The 14,470-nt window shown below is 37.8% G+C and overlaps 1 protein-coding gene across 1 annotated transcript in view; it reads right to left on the reverse strand.

Moving 5' to 3' along the window:
- LOC138082013 (bifunctional heparan sulfate N-deacetylase/N-sulfotransferase 3) overlaps positions 1–14,470 on the reverse strand; it is a 168,739-nt gene that overhangs the window by 108,522 nt on the left and 45,747 nt on the right. The window contains exon 2 of the mRNA XM_068975221.1: positions 9,854–9,941. Coding sequence (XP_068831322.1) covers positions 9,854–9,941 — 88 coding nt within the window. The remainder of the gene's footprint in view (positions 1–9,853; positions 9,942–14,470) is intronic.

Consider the following 14,470-nt stretch of genomic DNA (forward strand, 5'->3'; position numbering starts at 1 on the left):
TCTGTAGTATTTCCTACTCTGATACTATATTAAAAACTATCATTGATTGAGACTATCTTAACTGTTTTTCAAGTATTGTCTCATTTAATTCTCACTAGAACTCTGTGCTCAAAGCCACTAACTCCATTTTACAGATAAGGAAATTGATATTTGGAGATGTGATGTAACTTGCCACAAGTCAATGGAAATATGGGATAGAACCTGAATTCAGAATCTTAATTCTGACCCAAATTACACAACTCCAAATTCAGGGCCCTTAACAACATTCATGGACCAAATGTGGAGTTTAGAGATAAGATGTACATTTACTAATTTATATAACTTTTCTCTTCACATAGTTAAGTAATTCTCTGATATAATTAAAATTTACAAACACTGTTGGCTCTCATCTGTAACACTATTTCAGATGGTGACTGCAGCCATGAAATTAAAAGGCACTTGCTCCTTGGAAGAAAAGTCATGACCAACCTAGATAGCTTATTCAGAGAAGGCAATGGCACCCCACTCCAGTACTCCTGCCTGGAAAATCCCATGGATGGAGGAGCCTGGTAGACTGCAGTCCATGGGGTCACTGAGGGTCGGACACGACTGAGCGACTTCACTTTCTCTTTTCACTTTCATGCATTGGAGAAGGAAATGGCAACCTACTCCAGTGATCTTGCCTGGAGAATCCCAGGGATGGGGGAACCTGGTGGGCTGCCGTCTATGGGGTCACACAGAGTCGGACATGACTGAAGTGACTTAGCAGCAGCAGCAGCAGATAGCTTATTAAAAAGCAGAGACATTACTTTGCCAACAAAGGTCCATCTAGTCAAAGCTATGGTTTTTCCAGTAGTCATATATGGATGTGAGAGTTGGACTATAAAGAAAGCTGAGTGCTGAAGAATTGATGCTTTTGAACTGTGGTTTTGGAGAAGACTCTTGAGAGTCCCTCGGACTGCAAGGAGATCCAACCAGTCCATCCTAAAGGAGATCAGTCCTGAATATACATTGGAAGGACTGATGCTGAAGCTGAAACTGCATTACTTTGGCTACCTGATTTGAAGAACTGACTCGTCTGAAAAGACCCTGATGGTAGGAAAGACTGAAGGCGGGAGGAGAAGGGGATGACAGAGGATAAGATGGTTGGATGGTATCACTGACTCAATGGACATGAATTTGAGTAAACTCTGGGAGTTGGTGATGGACAGGGAGGCCTGGTGTGCTGCAGTCCATGGGGTTGACAAGAGATGGGCACGACTGAGCGACTAAACTGAACTGATTGGTTCTTGGTGATCTGGAAAAATATACAAACCTAAAGAACCTATACATAAGGGGAAGGCACCTTTTGCCATTCAGCTTCCTTAATCAAGGATTGCCAATTAAATTATAAAAATCCATTTTTTCATAATACATAAGACTTGGGCTCTGACTAAAAGTTAAGAGTATTTTTTTTTTTTACACTTAACTAGCTATATAACCTTGGGCCCTACTAAGTTTCTATGTTATCATCTAGAAAACAAGATAATACATTCTTTAACTCCTAGAATTCAATGAAAAGTTACATGAAAAGTGCTTACTTAAGTACCTAGAATATGGTGTTGCTCACTAAAAGGGAACTATAATTTTTATTCTTTCATCTCTTTATTTTTTACAAAATGCACAATTCTTTCAAAAACAAAAGTAAACCAAACAAGATGAAACCCTTTCCTAAAATAAAACTTACTAGTATGAGGGTGCTGTTTTTTTTCTTCCCTTCAAGACTGAATAAAATAGAATTTTTAACAGAAAAAGGAGTTACTCATTTAGAAAGGAAGACAATGTAATTCAATTAAACTTTACAATATCCAATCTTCAAAGGATTCAGATGATTAACTTTTATATCTGTTCCCATTGAAAACTGATTTTACTGGTTTTAGACAACCCTAACTAAGTGTTGTGGGAGCTTTCAGGTCTTATACAAAACTCTGTCGTGCTTTCTCCTTAGCTTCCTCCTGTGTTCTATCTACTCTCCTTGGCTTAGAGAGAGGACACACGTACTGTGAGCTGTTTGGGAGAACCCAAGTAAGGAAAGAGGCGAGTCTCTCAGAAACAGAAATGAAGGAGAGCAACTGGCTAGAGTCAGTCTTTAATATCAGCACTGGACAAAAAAAAAAATTAGTTGCCAGGGATGTTTTCTTATATTTCTATTATGTTTGGGAAGGAAGTTTTTAGTTATTCTCAATGTTTAGAGTGATTTTCTTTCACAACACAACATGGTCAAATTTTATTCTCTGACCTTGTTCCTTAAAAATACTAATGATGAAAAGAAAGTAATTTTATTTTCACCCAATCCTTTATTCATTTTTTTTCAATAGGCACTGTTCTACTTGCTGGTATTACAGCAATAAAGCATTTGTAGAGTGATCATTTTAGCGAGGAATGACAACAGATAATTTATAAATAAAGTACATTCAACATCCATAGATTTAGCAATCTAGGAACAGAAGGGATCTTCCTTAAGCTAATAAAGACTTTCTATGAAATTGTCTATTGAAAGAATTCCCCTCAAGCAGGAACAAAACTACTTAAGGGTTTCCCCTGTGGTCAGGAACAGAACATGAGTGTTGTTATCACCATGTTTGTTTAATATTTACTGGACATCCAAGCTAATGTAGTAGGCAAGGAAAAGAAAAAAATTTCATAAAGCTCAGAAAGGAAGAAATAAGATTTTTACTATCCAAAAATTGTATGATTGAATAGGTAGAAAATCCAAAAGAATCTTGAAAATACAGAATTAATAAGTGAGTATAGCAAGGCTGCTGAATATTAATATCAATACACAAAATCAATTTTATTTTTACATATTATTAATAGAGAAATGGGGAAAAAAACTTTAAAAAAGACACCATTAACTACTGCATCAAAAAACTCCATCAAGGAATAAATAGAAAAATAACAAAGTTTTGTCAAGTATAATTAACGAGGACCTAAATATGAGTTCTTCCCAGTTAGTAAAGAATTCGCCTGCCAATGCAGGAGACGCAAGAGTCTCGGGTTTGATCACTGGGTCAGAAAGATCCCTTGATGTAGGAACTGGTGACCCACTCCAGTATTCTTGCCTGTAAAATTCCATGGACAGAGGAGCCTGGCAGGCCACAGTCCTTGGGGTGGCAGAGAGTCAGACATGACTGAGCATACACTGGGCACAAATATGTTCAAGCATAGGAAGACTCAATGTTTAGTACAACAATTCTCCCCAAATTAATTAATAGATTTAATGTAATTTAAATAAAAATTCTATAGGGTGACAAAGCTGTATATTATCACCCTGCTTATTTAAGTTCTATGCAGAGTACTTCATGTGAAATGCTGGGCTGGATGAATCACAAGCTGGAATCATGACTGCCAGGAGAAATACCACTACCTCAGATATGCAAATGATGCCTTTTGATGGCAGAAAGTGAAGAAGAACTAAAAATCCTCTTGATGAGGGTGAAAGAGGAGAGTGAAAAACCTGGCCTGAAACTCAACATTAAAAAACTAATATCATGGCATCTGATTCCATCATTTCATCACAAACAGATGGGGAAAAAGCAGAAGCAGTGAGACTTTCCTTTCTTGGGTTCCAAAATTGCTGTGGACAGTGACTGCAGCCATGAAATTAAAAGATGCTTGCTTCTTGGAAGGAAAGCAGAGAAACAGCGTAATAAGAAGCAGAGACATCACTCTGCCAACAAAGGTCTTTGTAGTCAAAGCTATGGTTTTCCCAGTAGTCATGTATGGATGTGAGAGTTGGACCAGAAGAGGGCTGAGTGCCGAAGAACTGATGCTTTTGAATTGCGGTACTACAGAAGACTCTTGAGAGTCCCTTGGACTGCAAGGAGATCAAACTGGTCAATACTAAAGGAAATCAACCTTGAATATTCATTGGAAGAACTGTTGCTAAAGTGGAAGCTACAATACTTTGGCCACCTGATGTGAAGAGCTGACTCACTGGAAAAGACCCTGATGCTGGGAAAGATTGAAGGCAAAAGGACAACAGGGCAACAGAGGATAAGATGATTCAGACAGTATCATTGACTCAATTGACATGAATTTGAGCAATCTCTGGGAGAATTCGAGGACAGAGGAACCAGGCATGCTACAGTCCCTGGGGGTGCAAAGAGTAGGACAGGATTTAGTGACTGGACAGCAACAACAACAGCAACAATAACATGAAAATTCTAGTGAGGATCTTTGTGGATCTGGTAAGCTACTTTAAAATTTATATAAAAAGGCAAAGGCCCAGAAGTGCCAAGGCAATCTTGAAGATGATGAACAAACTTAGAGGATTTAAATAGCAGATATTAGTATCAGCTTTGATGATTTGGCCACCTGATGCAAAGAACTGACTCACTGGAAAAGATCCTGACGCTGGGAAAGATTGAAGGCAGGAGGAGGAGGGGATGACAGAGGATGAGATGTTTGGATGGCATCACCAATTCGATGGGCATGAGTTTGAGCAAGCTCCCGGAGTTGGTGATGGACAGGGAAGCCTGGAGTGCTGCAGTCTATGGGGTCGCAAAAAGTTGGACATGACTGAGTGACTGAACCAAACCAGTTAGTATCAACTATAGAGTTATAGTAAATAAGATAGCATGATGACACAAATAGAACCAATGGGCAGGAAAGTCCAGAAATAGAGTCTACACATCTATGCTGCTGCTGCTGCTGCTAAGTCACTTCAGTCGTGTCCGACTCTCTGTGACCCCAGAGACAGCAGCCCACCAGGCTCCCCCGTCCCTGGGATTCTCCAGGCAAGAACACTGGAGTGGGTTGCCATTTCCTTCTCCAATGCATGAAAGTGAAAAGTGAAAGGGAAGTCACTCAGTCATGTCTGACTCTTAGCGACCCCATGGACTGCAGCCCACCAGGCTCCTCCATCCATGGGATTTGCCAGGCAAGAGTACTGGAGTGGGGTGCCATTGCCTTCTCCATACACATCTATAGTCATCTAATTTATCACAATGATGACACCATGGTGCAGTAAAAAAAGGATAGTCTTTTCAATACTTGGTACCAATTAGCCATCTTTATAAAAAAAGAAGGCTGCTTTCTAATTTTTTGTTGTGGAGTAGAGCTCTCATTCTGAAATCAGAACAAGTGTTTTCAAATTAATTAGAAAATCACACTAGCTCAAAAAGCAGGGATCTTGACCCTTATCTCACACATACACAAAAATCAATTCTAGATGGATCTCAGATGCATACATTTTAAGAATGTAGGGACATATTTTCATGATCTTGTGACATGCAAAAATGTCTTTAAAAAGACACGAAAAGGAAAAAAAGATAAATTGGACTACATTTTTTTCATCAAAAAGTATCAAAAATCACACATCAGGAGAAAATATTTGCAATACGTATAACTGACAAAGAGGTCATTAAAAATATATAAAAAATTTCTACAAATCAATAAAAAAAGCAGACAACGCAATAAGCACTAAGATATTTCAAAACAGAAGAGATACAAATGGTCAATAAATACATGAAAGAAACTCAGTTTCACTACTTGTCAGTGAAATGTACATTCAAACCGAGTGGCGGCTGTGAGGCTGCAAGAGGGCCGAGAGGAGCTACTCCACGTTCAAGGTCAGGAGAGGAGGCTGTGAGGAGATACCCCTCGTCCAAGATAAGGAGCAGCGGCTGTGCTTTGCTGCAGTAGCCATGAAGAGATACCCCACGTCCAAGGTAAGAGAAACCCAAGTAAGATGGTAGGTGTTGCAAGAAGGCATCAGAGGGCAGACACACTGAAACCATAATCATAGAAAACTAGCCAATCTGATCTCACGGATCACAGCCTTGTCTAACTCAGTGAAACTAAGCCATGCCGTGTGGGGCCACCCAAGACAGGAGGGTCATGGTGCAGAGGTATGACAGAATGTGGTCCACTGGAGAAGGAAATGGCCAACCACTTCAGTATTCTTGCCTTGAGAATCCCATGAACACTATGAAAAGGCAAAATGATAGGATACTGAAAGAGGAACTCCCCAGGTCGGTAGGAGATCAATGGAAAAATGACTCCAGAAAGAATGAAGGGATGGAGCCAAAGCAAAAACAATACCCAGTTGTGGATGTGACTGGTGATAGAAGCAAGATCCGATGGTGTAAAGAGCAATATTAGATAGGAACCTGGAATGTCAGGTCCATGAATCAAGGCAAATCGGAAGTGGTCAAACGAGATGGCAAGAGTGAATGTCGATATTCTAGGAATCAGTGAACTAAAATGGGCTGGAATGGGTGAATTTAACTCAGATGACCATTATATCTACTACTGCGGGCAGGAATACCTTAGAAGAAATGGAGTAGCCATCATGGTCGACAAAAGAGTCCGAAATGCAGTACTTGGATTGAACCTCAAAAATGACAGAATGATCTCTGTTCGTTTCCAAGGCAAACCATTCAGTATCACAGTAATCCAAGCCTATGCCCCAACCAGTAACGCTGAAGAAGCTGAAATTGAACGGTTCTATGAAGACCTACAAGACCTTTTAGAATTAACACCCAAAAAAGATGTCCTTTTCATTATAGGGAACTGGAATGCAAAAGTAGGAATTCAAGAAACACCTGGAGTAATGGGCAAACTTGGCCTTGGAGTACAGAATGAAGCAGGGCAAAGGCTAATAGAGTTATGCCAAAGAACGCACTGGTCATAGCAAACACCCTCTTCCAACAACACAAGAGAAGACTCTACACATGGACATTACCAGACGGTCAACACCGAAATCAGATTGATTACATTCTTTGCAGCCAAAGATGGAGAAGCTCTATACAGTCAGCAAAAACAAGACCAGGAGCTGACTGTGGCTCAGATCATGAACTCCTTATTGCTAAATTCAGACTTAAATTGAAGAAAGTAGGGAAAACCACTAGGCCATTCAGGTATGACCTAAATCAAATCCCCATGATTATACAGTAGAAGTGAGAAATAGATTTAAGGGACTAGATCTGATAGACAGAGTGCCTGATGAATTATGGACGGAGGTTCATGACATTGTACAGGAGACAGGGATCAAGACCAGCCCCATGGAAAAGAAATGCAAAAAAGCAAAATGGCTGACTGAAGAGGCCTTACAAATAGCTGTGAAAAGAAGATAAGCAAAAAGCAAAGGAGAAAAGGAAAGATATAAGCATCTGAATGCAGAGTTCCAAAGAATAGCAAGGAGAGATAAGAAAGCCTTCCTCAGCGATCAGTGCAAAGAAATAGAGGAAAACAACAGAATGAGAAAGACTAGAGATCTCTTCAAGAAAATTAGAGATACCAAGGGAACATTTCATGCAAAGATGGGCTTGATAAAGGACAGAAATGGTCTGGACCTAACAGAAGCAGAAGATATTAAGAAGAGGTGGCAAGAATACACAGAAGAACTGTGCAAAAGAGATCTTCATGACCAAGATAATCACAATGGTGTGATCACTCACCTAGAGCCAGACATCCTGGAATGTGAAGTCAAGTGGGCCGTAGAAAGCATTGCTACGAACAAAGCTAGTGGAGGTGATGGAATTCCAGTTGAGCTGTTTCAAATCTTGAAAGATGATGCTATGAAAGTGCTGCACTCAATATGCCAGCACATTTGGAAAACTCAGCAGTGGCCACAGGACTGGAAAAGGTCAGTTTTCATTCCAATCCCAAAGAAAGGCAATGCTAAAGAATGCTCACACTACCACACAATTGCACTCATCTCACACGCTAGTAAAGTAATGCTCAAAATTCTCCAAGCCAGGCTTCAGCAGTATGTGAAGTGTGAACTTCCAGATGTTCAAGCTGGTTTTAGAAAAGGCAGAGGAACCAGAGATCAAATTGCCAACATCCGCTGGGTCATGGAAAAAGCAAGAGAGTTCCAGAAAAACATCTATTTCTGCTTTATTGACTATGCCAAAGCCTTTGACTGTGTGGATCACAATAAACTGTGGAAAATTCTGAGAGAGATGGGAATACCAGACCACCTGACCTGCCTCTTGAGAAATCTGTATGCAGGTCAGGAAGCAACAGTTAGAACTGGACATGGAACAACAGACCCATTCCAAATCGGAAAGGGAGTACGTCAAGGCTGTATATTGTCACCCTGCTTATTTAACTTATATGCAGAGTACATCATGAGAAACGCTGGGCTGGAAGAAACACAAGCTGGAATCAAGATTGCCAGGAGAAATATCAATAACCTCAGATAGGTAGATGATACCACCATGATGGCTGAAAGTGAAGAAGAACTAAAAAGCCTCTTGATTAGAAGAGAGTGAAAAAGTTGGCTTAAAGGTCAACATTCAGAAAATGAAGATCATGGCATCTGGTCCCATCACTTCATGGGAAATAGATGGGGAGTCAGGGGAAACAGTGTCAGACTTTATTTTTTTGGGCTCCCAAATCACTGCAGATGGTGATTGCAGCCATGAAATTAAAAGACACTCCTTGGATGGAAAGTTATGACCAACCTAGATAACGTATTGAAAAGCTGAGATATTACTTTGCCAAGAAAGGTCCGTCTAGTCAAGGCTATGTTTTTTCCAGTGGTCATGTATGGAAATGAGAGTTGAACTGTGAAGCAAGCTGAGCGCCGTAGGATTGATGCTTTTGAACTGTGGTTTTGGAGAAGACTCTTGAGAGTCTCTTGAACTGCAAGGAAACCCAACCAGTCCATTCTAAAGGAGATCAGTCCTGGATGGTCATTGGAAGGACTGTTACTGAAGCTGAAACTCCAGTACTTTGGCCACCTCATGTGAAGAGTTGACTCATTGGAAAAGACCCTGATGCTGGAAGGATTCGGGGCAGGAGGAGAAGGGGATGACAGAGGATGAGATGGCTGGATGGCATCACCGACTCAATGGACATGAGATTGAGTGAACTCCAGGAGTTGTTGATGGACAGGGAGGCCTGGTGTGCTGTGATTCATGGGGTCACAAATGGTAGGACATGACTGAACAACTGAACTGAACTGACATGCCACCAGTAGGGCTAAAATAATAAGATAAATATTAATATTATTAAATACTTGGAGGAATAACACAACAGGAAAACTCATGTAGTATTGGAAATATAAATTGATATCACCACTTTGAAAACTGTTTTGCATTTTCTACTAAAGCTGATCATAAGTATACCATATAACCAGCAATTCTACTGGTTGATAAACAACAGAAAAAAATATGTCCTCTGAAGGACAACTATTTTCAACAATAGTTGTGTTTAAAACGTTCTTAACATGAATATTCAAAAAAAAGAAAGGCAAAGACTGCAAACAACCCAACCATCCACAGTGGAACAGAATGGAATAAAGAAATTTTGTTAAATTCAAAGAGTGCAATACTACAGAACAATAAAGTTGAAGGAAATACAACCTTACACAATAATGTCAGCAAAACCAAAATAATGTTAGACAAAACAGGCTATATATAGAAGAGTCCATTTATATGATTCTTTTTATACACATCTTAAAGCCAGGCAAACTAATTTATGATATTAGAAGCCAGGATAGTGGTTTTCTTGGTGGGAAGTGAGTGACTATAAAGCAGCACAAGGGAGAAGGTGTGTAGATTCTGGTAGTACCTCTTTCTTGATCTGGGTACATAGCTCTGTACACTTGGTGAAAACCATTGAGCGCTATACTTATTACTTATACAGTTTTATATATGTAAAATATAGTTCAAGAGAGAAAAGGCCATTAAATAATAACATGGTGAATAAACTGTCAAGCTATTAACATTCTGTAAAGGTGAAAAAACAAATTAAGTGAAACTGAGTAATATGAAGAAAATAAAGTAGTGGAGAGACACAAGAAGGTGTGAAGAGGAGGGGGTCACAGTTTTAAAGAGTGGTCAGAGAGGCTAACTATGGGGATAGTTAATCTCTCTCTTACCTGTATGGTAAAATTTCCCTGAAAATCCCAGGTTGAAAGTAAAATTTGTGATTTGTGCACGCAAAAGATTCTGAGTATCAAGCAGGGCCTGAAATACATAATCAAAAAAAAAAAACCACATCAGTAGAGAATGGCTTTGAGAAGATATCTTCCTTTAGCAGTCAAAAGGTAAAAATACTCCTTTAGGCATGAGAGAATTAAATGATGGAGAGTAGTTTTTTTTTTACAACCTTACAACTAGCAAGATGCTTCTGAGATTACATAATTACATACTTATATATTTATTCTTTAGATGCAGTAAATCAGCAAAAAAGTGTCAGTTAGAAAAAGGAAGTTAAATGAAAAGTTTATTCTTTATGTTCGAAGGAACTAGTATCTAATACATAAAATACATCTCATTTTACCCTTTAAGGGATGTAATTCACCAATTGTAAAAAAAAAAAAGATACTCTTTTAAAGTGAAATTATGTAAAAATATATATTGAAAGAAACAGATAGATGTTTTTCAGATACATCTTTGGTCTTCAAAATCCAATTCTTTTCAATCTGTAAGTCTTAGATTCCCCAAAGATAGTGATTATTCTTCAAATATGGGTATCATGGTAAAGTAAATTTCTAATTTGCCCTTTCATTGGAAAACAGATAAACAAACTTTGTACTAATGACAGGTAAAGCTATTTTGAGGTTTAATTATGATATTGTATAAAGTATCATGCTATGAGTATTTAATGGACCCCTCTTTCGCCTTTTCTTTCTCATTCTTATTCAAATTCACTTTCTTATATTCCTTCTCTTCCCCTTCCCCAGACTATGGTAGTTCAGTGCCCACCTAAAGGAAGCAAAAAGTAACTCTAAATGGTAGACTTGTAAAGGATCTTAGTTAATACTATTATACGTGAAGAAAATCAGGAGAACTGATATACCTGTTTTCACAGATAAAATTAGTGGTAGGTCCTAGATTAAGGACATACATCACCTGATTCCAAGTTAGGTATTCTTTTTAAAAGTCTACCACACTAAATCTTTTCCTACCCTTCCGTAGTACAGCTGGACCCGCAACAGAATCTTTTCTCTTCCTAGTGTCTGATACCTGGAAGCCCGCCCCTCATGCTCATGACCTGAATCTTTTGGGGGGATAAACAGATATTCATTTTATTCAAAGACCCTCTCACAACTGCATGTGTTCAACAATTACTAGTTGCCACTCCTCTCTTATTGCTACTGCTACAATAACTACTACTAATTTGTTGTTGTTGTTGTTAGTGATAGATAATACAAATCTATCTGAACTTTACCCTTCATTTGTTAAAGTGGAGACAATTACCTAGTTCAGAGAACTGTGATGAGGAATGTAGAAGATGTAATATATGCAGGAATGTCTGATAAACTTTTAAAAAAGTGGCATAAAATATTAGGTGTTCATATAATTATCAGCAATATATTACATGTTAATGTTATTATGTGCATTATATTATTGATAACTGTATCTGTATATTGTATACTTCTCATCTACTTATTTTTTATTTGAAATACAGCTGACAAACAATATTATGTTAGCTTCAGGAATATAAAATAGTAATTTGACATTTAAATACATTATGAAATGATCAAGCCTGAAGTCTAGGAAACATCTGTACCCATACAAAGTCATTACAGTATTACTGACCATATTTCTTATGCATATGTATGTAAATTACATCCCCATGACTTAATTATTTTATAATCAGCAGTTTAACTCTTAATTTCACTTACCTGTTACCTTAATTTCACTCATTCCTTCAAACTTCTTCTTTTTGGCAACTACGCATTTGTTCTCCGTATCTATGAGTCTGTTTTTGTTTCATTTAGTTTGTTTTTTACATTCTATATGTGAGATCATATGGTATTTATCTTTGTCTGTTTATTTACTTCACTGAGCATAATGCCCTCTAGACCCATCCATGATGTCCCATGGCAAGATTTCATTCTTTTCTTAATTCTCAAATATTCTACTGTATATACACACTACATCCTTATCCATTCATCTGTTGATAGACTTTAGCTTGGTTCTATATCTTGGCTGTTATAAATAATACAACAATGAAAACAGGGTTTTTTAATTAGTAATTTTGCTTTCTTTAGGTAAATACTCAAAAGTGAAGTTGCTGTGAGATATGGTAGTTCTATTTTTAAGTTTTTGAGAAAAGTTTATACTGTTTTCCATAGTGGCTGCCCCAATTTAAAACCCCACCAACAATATACTGGAGTTCTTTTTTATCCACATCCTTTCTAGCACTTGTACTTTCTTGTCCTTGTCTTAGCTATTCTGAAGTGATATCTCATTGTGGTTTTGTTTGCATTTCCCTGATGATTAGTGACGCTTAACATCTTTTCCTGTGTGTGCTGGCTATCTGTATGTGTTCTTTGTGTTCTCTGTTTTGTTTTTTTTTTACCACAATAAAATAGATGCACACATACACACACACCCATACACACATTTCATAAGCTTCCCTGGTGGCTCAGTGGTAAAGAATCGACCTGCCAGTGCAGAAGACCAGGTTCAATCCCTGGATCAGGAAGATCCCCTGGAGGAGGAAATCGCAACCCATTCTAGTATTCTTGCCTAGGAAATTTCATGGACAGAGTGGCCTGGAAGGCTACCGCCCACAAGGTTGCAAAGAGTTGGACATGACTTAGAGACTAAAGCAAAAAAAACAACATATACTTAGATATACAGATGTATAGCTAAGTGAAATTAGAGCCATGAAGTAAAAATTAGAACTGTATCAATTATAATTAAAAATACAGTTTTGAATTTTGCCTTTTCCATTTAACAGTATATCATAAGCTTTCTCTCATCACATTAACCATTCAAATCCAAAATTTTTAATCTATTGATTTTAATGGATGCTGAACATTACATCAAATGCATACATTAGAATTTATTTAACCACTTTACATTACTATTGTACATTCAGATTTGTTTCCTTCTTTTGTCTAATATAAATTCTGCCCTATGTATCAATACATATTTATATAGCAATGAAGTAACCATTTCCTCAGGAGAAAATAATTCTGCTTACTCTTACCAAGCAAAACAATTTCTGAGCAAATCTGAAAATGTTTTAGTATTGGGCTTCCCTGGTGGCTCAGTGGTAAAAAAGTCTGCCTGTCAATGCAGGAGACGGGTTCAGTCCTGGGTTGGGAAGATTCCCTGGAGAAGGAAATGGTAACCCACTCCAGTATTCTGGGAAATCCCATTGACAGAGGAGCCTGGTGGGCTACAGACAATGGGATCACAAGAGTTGGACCAGACTTAGCAACTAAACAATAGCAAATAAAAGTATTAATAGGGAACATAATATCCAATAAACATTATAAGAGAGCTGTATTTGAATACAATTTAACACAAAAATTTGACTATTTCCAAAATTATTTTTCCAAATTTGAATCTCTATGCTACCCCAGTAACTTAGGTTTTTGAGGCTTCATTCTATAAAGCCAAAGCAGTTACAGGCATTAAAAGATCTAGTTGAAGGCAAAAAAAAAAAAAAAAAAAAAAAAGATCTAATTTAAAGAAACAGGGGTCTGAGAACTGAGTGAAATGGGAGATTTTATATATCTTTGGATTTTCTCCAAATTTCTTTAACAGAATGAACATATCAATTAAAGCAAATAGAAAAGACAAAATTTTTAAAAATAACTGCGAAAGAGTTTTATATGGAGATTTATGTTAGGACTCATTACATGTGTGACATTCTTTGGGGAATTATCTGCTAGCTTTTTGTTTCCTATCTGGGCTTCCTAAACTATATTTTTATCTTTTGATAGTTAACAAAAGTAGTTGGTGACCAAATTAAGTCTTGGAAAGAAATTTTAGTGTTTAATATGTTTTCTTAGCAATAGGTAAAAGTATGTTTCAGCACAGAATTTTTAGGGTTAATATTTTCTTAATCTACCAAATACTAATTATAATATAAATATGTATAATGTAGCTAGATCTACTAAAGTAAACAAAAACAATTGGGCAGCTAATTACTAATATAAGCTCCTGTATCTCTTGATCTATGTACACATACACACAAACATCAGATATTCATGGGTTTGGCATGAAGATCAAGTGAGAACATGGATACATGACCTTAATACCTTTCGTAGCATGCAGAAGTGGAGTTTTAGCCCTATGATTGGAATTTTTCATCCTTTCCTCTGTCAACCTTAAAAGTTCCTGTCACAAAATTCCATCTTCTATTTCTCACTGTTGTTCACTTGGTGTAAAGTCAGGCATATGCCTAAAATTTTAAATGATATTTTAAAATTGAGCCTTGGCACTTTTGGAGTTGTCTAATCAGCACTGGGGCTTCAGATGGCTCAGTGGTAAAGAATCCGCCTGCCAATGCAGGAGATGTGGGTTGGATCCCTGGGTCGGGAGGATTCCCTGGAGAAGGAAATGGCACCTTGCTCCAGTATTCTTGCCTGGAAAATTTCACTGTAGTCCATGGAGTTGCAAACAGTCAGACATGACTGAGCAAGCACACGTTGTCAGCACTAAGGATTTTAAACAAAGGAGGAATATGGCCCATGTAGCTGTATTATAACAACTTTTTTAGTCACTCAGTCGTGTCTGACACTTTGTGA

The sequence above is a fragment of the Capricornis sumatraensis genome, chromosome 7, assembly GCF_032405125.1.
Source record: "Capricornis sumatraensis isolate serow.1 chromosome 7, serow.2, whole genome shotgun sequence".
Taxonomy (NCBI): domain Eukaryota; kingdom Metazoa; phylum Chordata; class Mammalia; order Artiodactyla; family Bovidae; genus Capricornis; species Capricornis sumatraensis.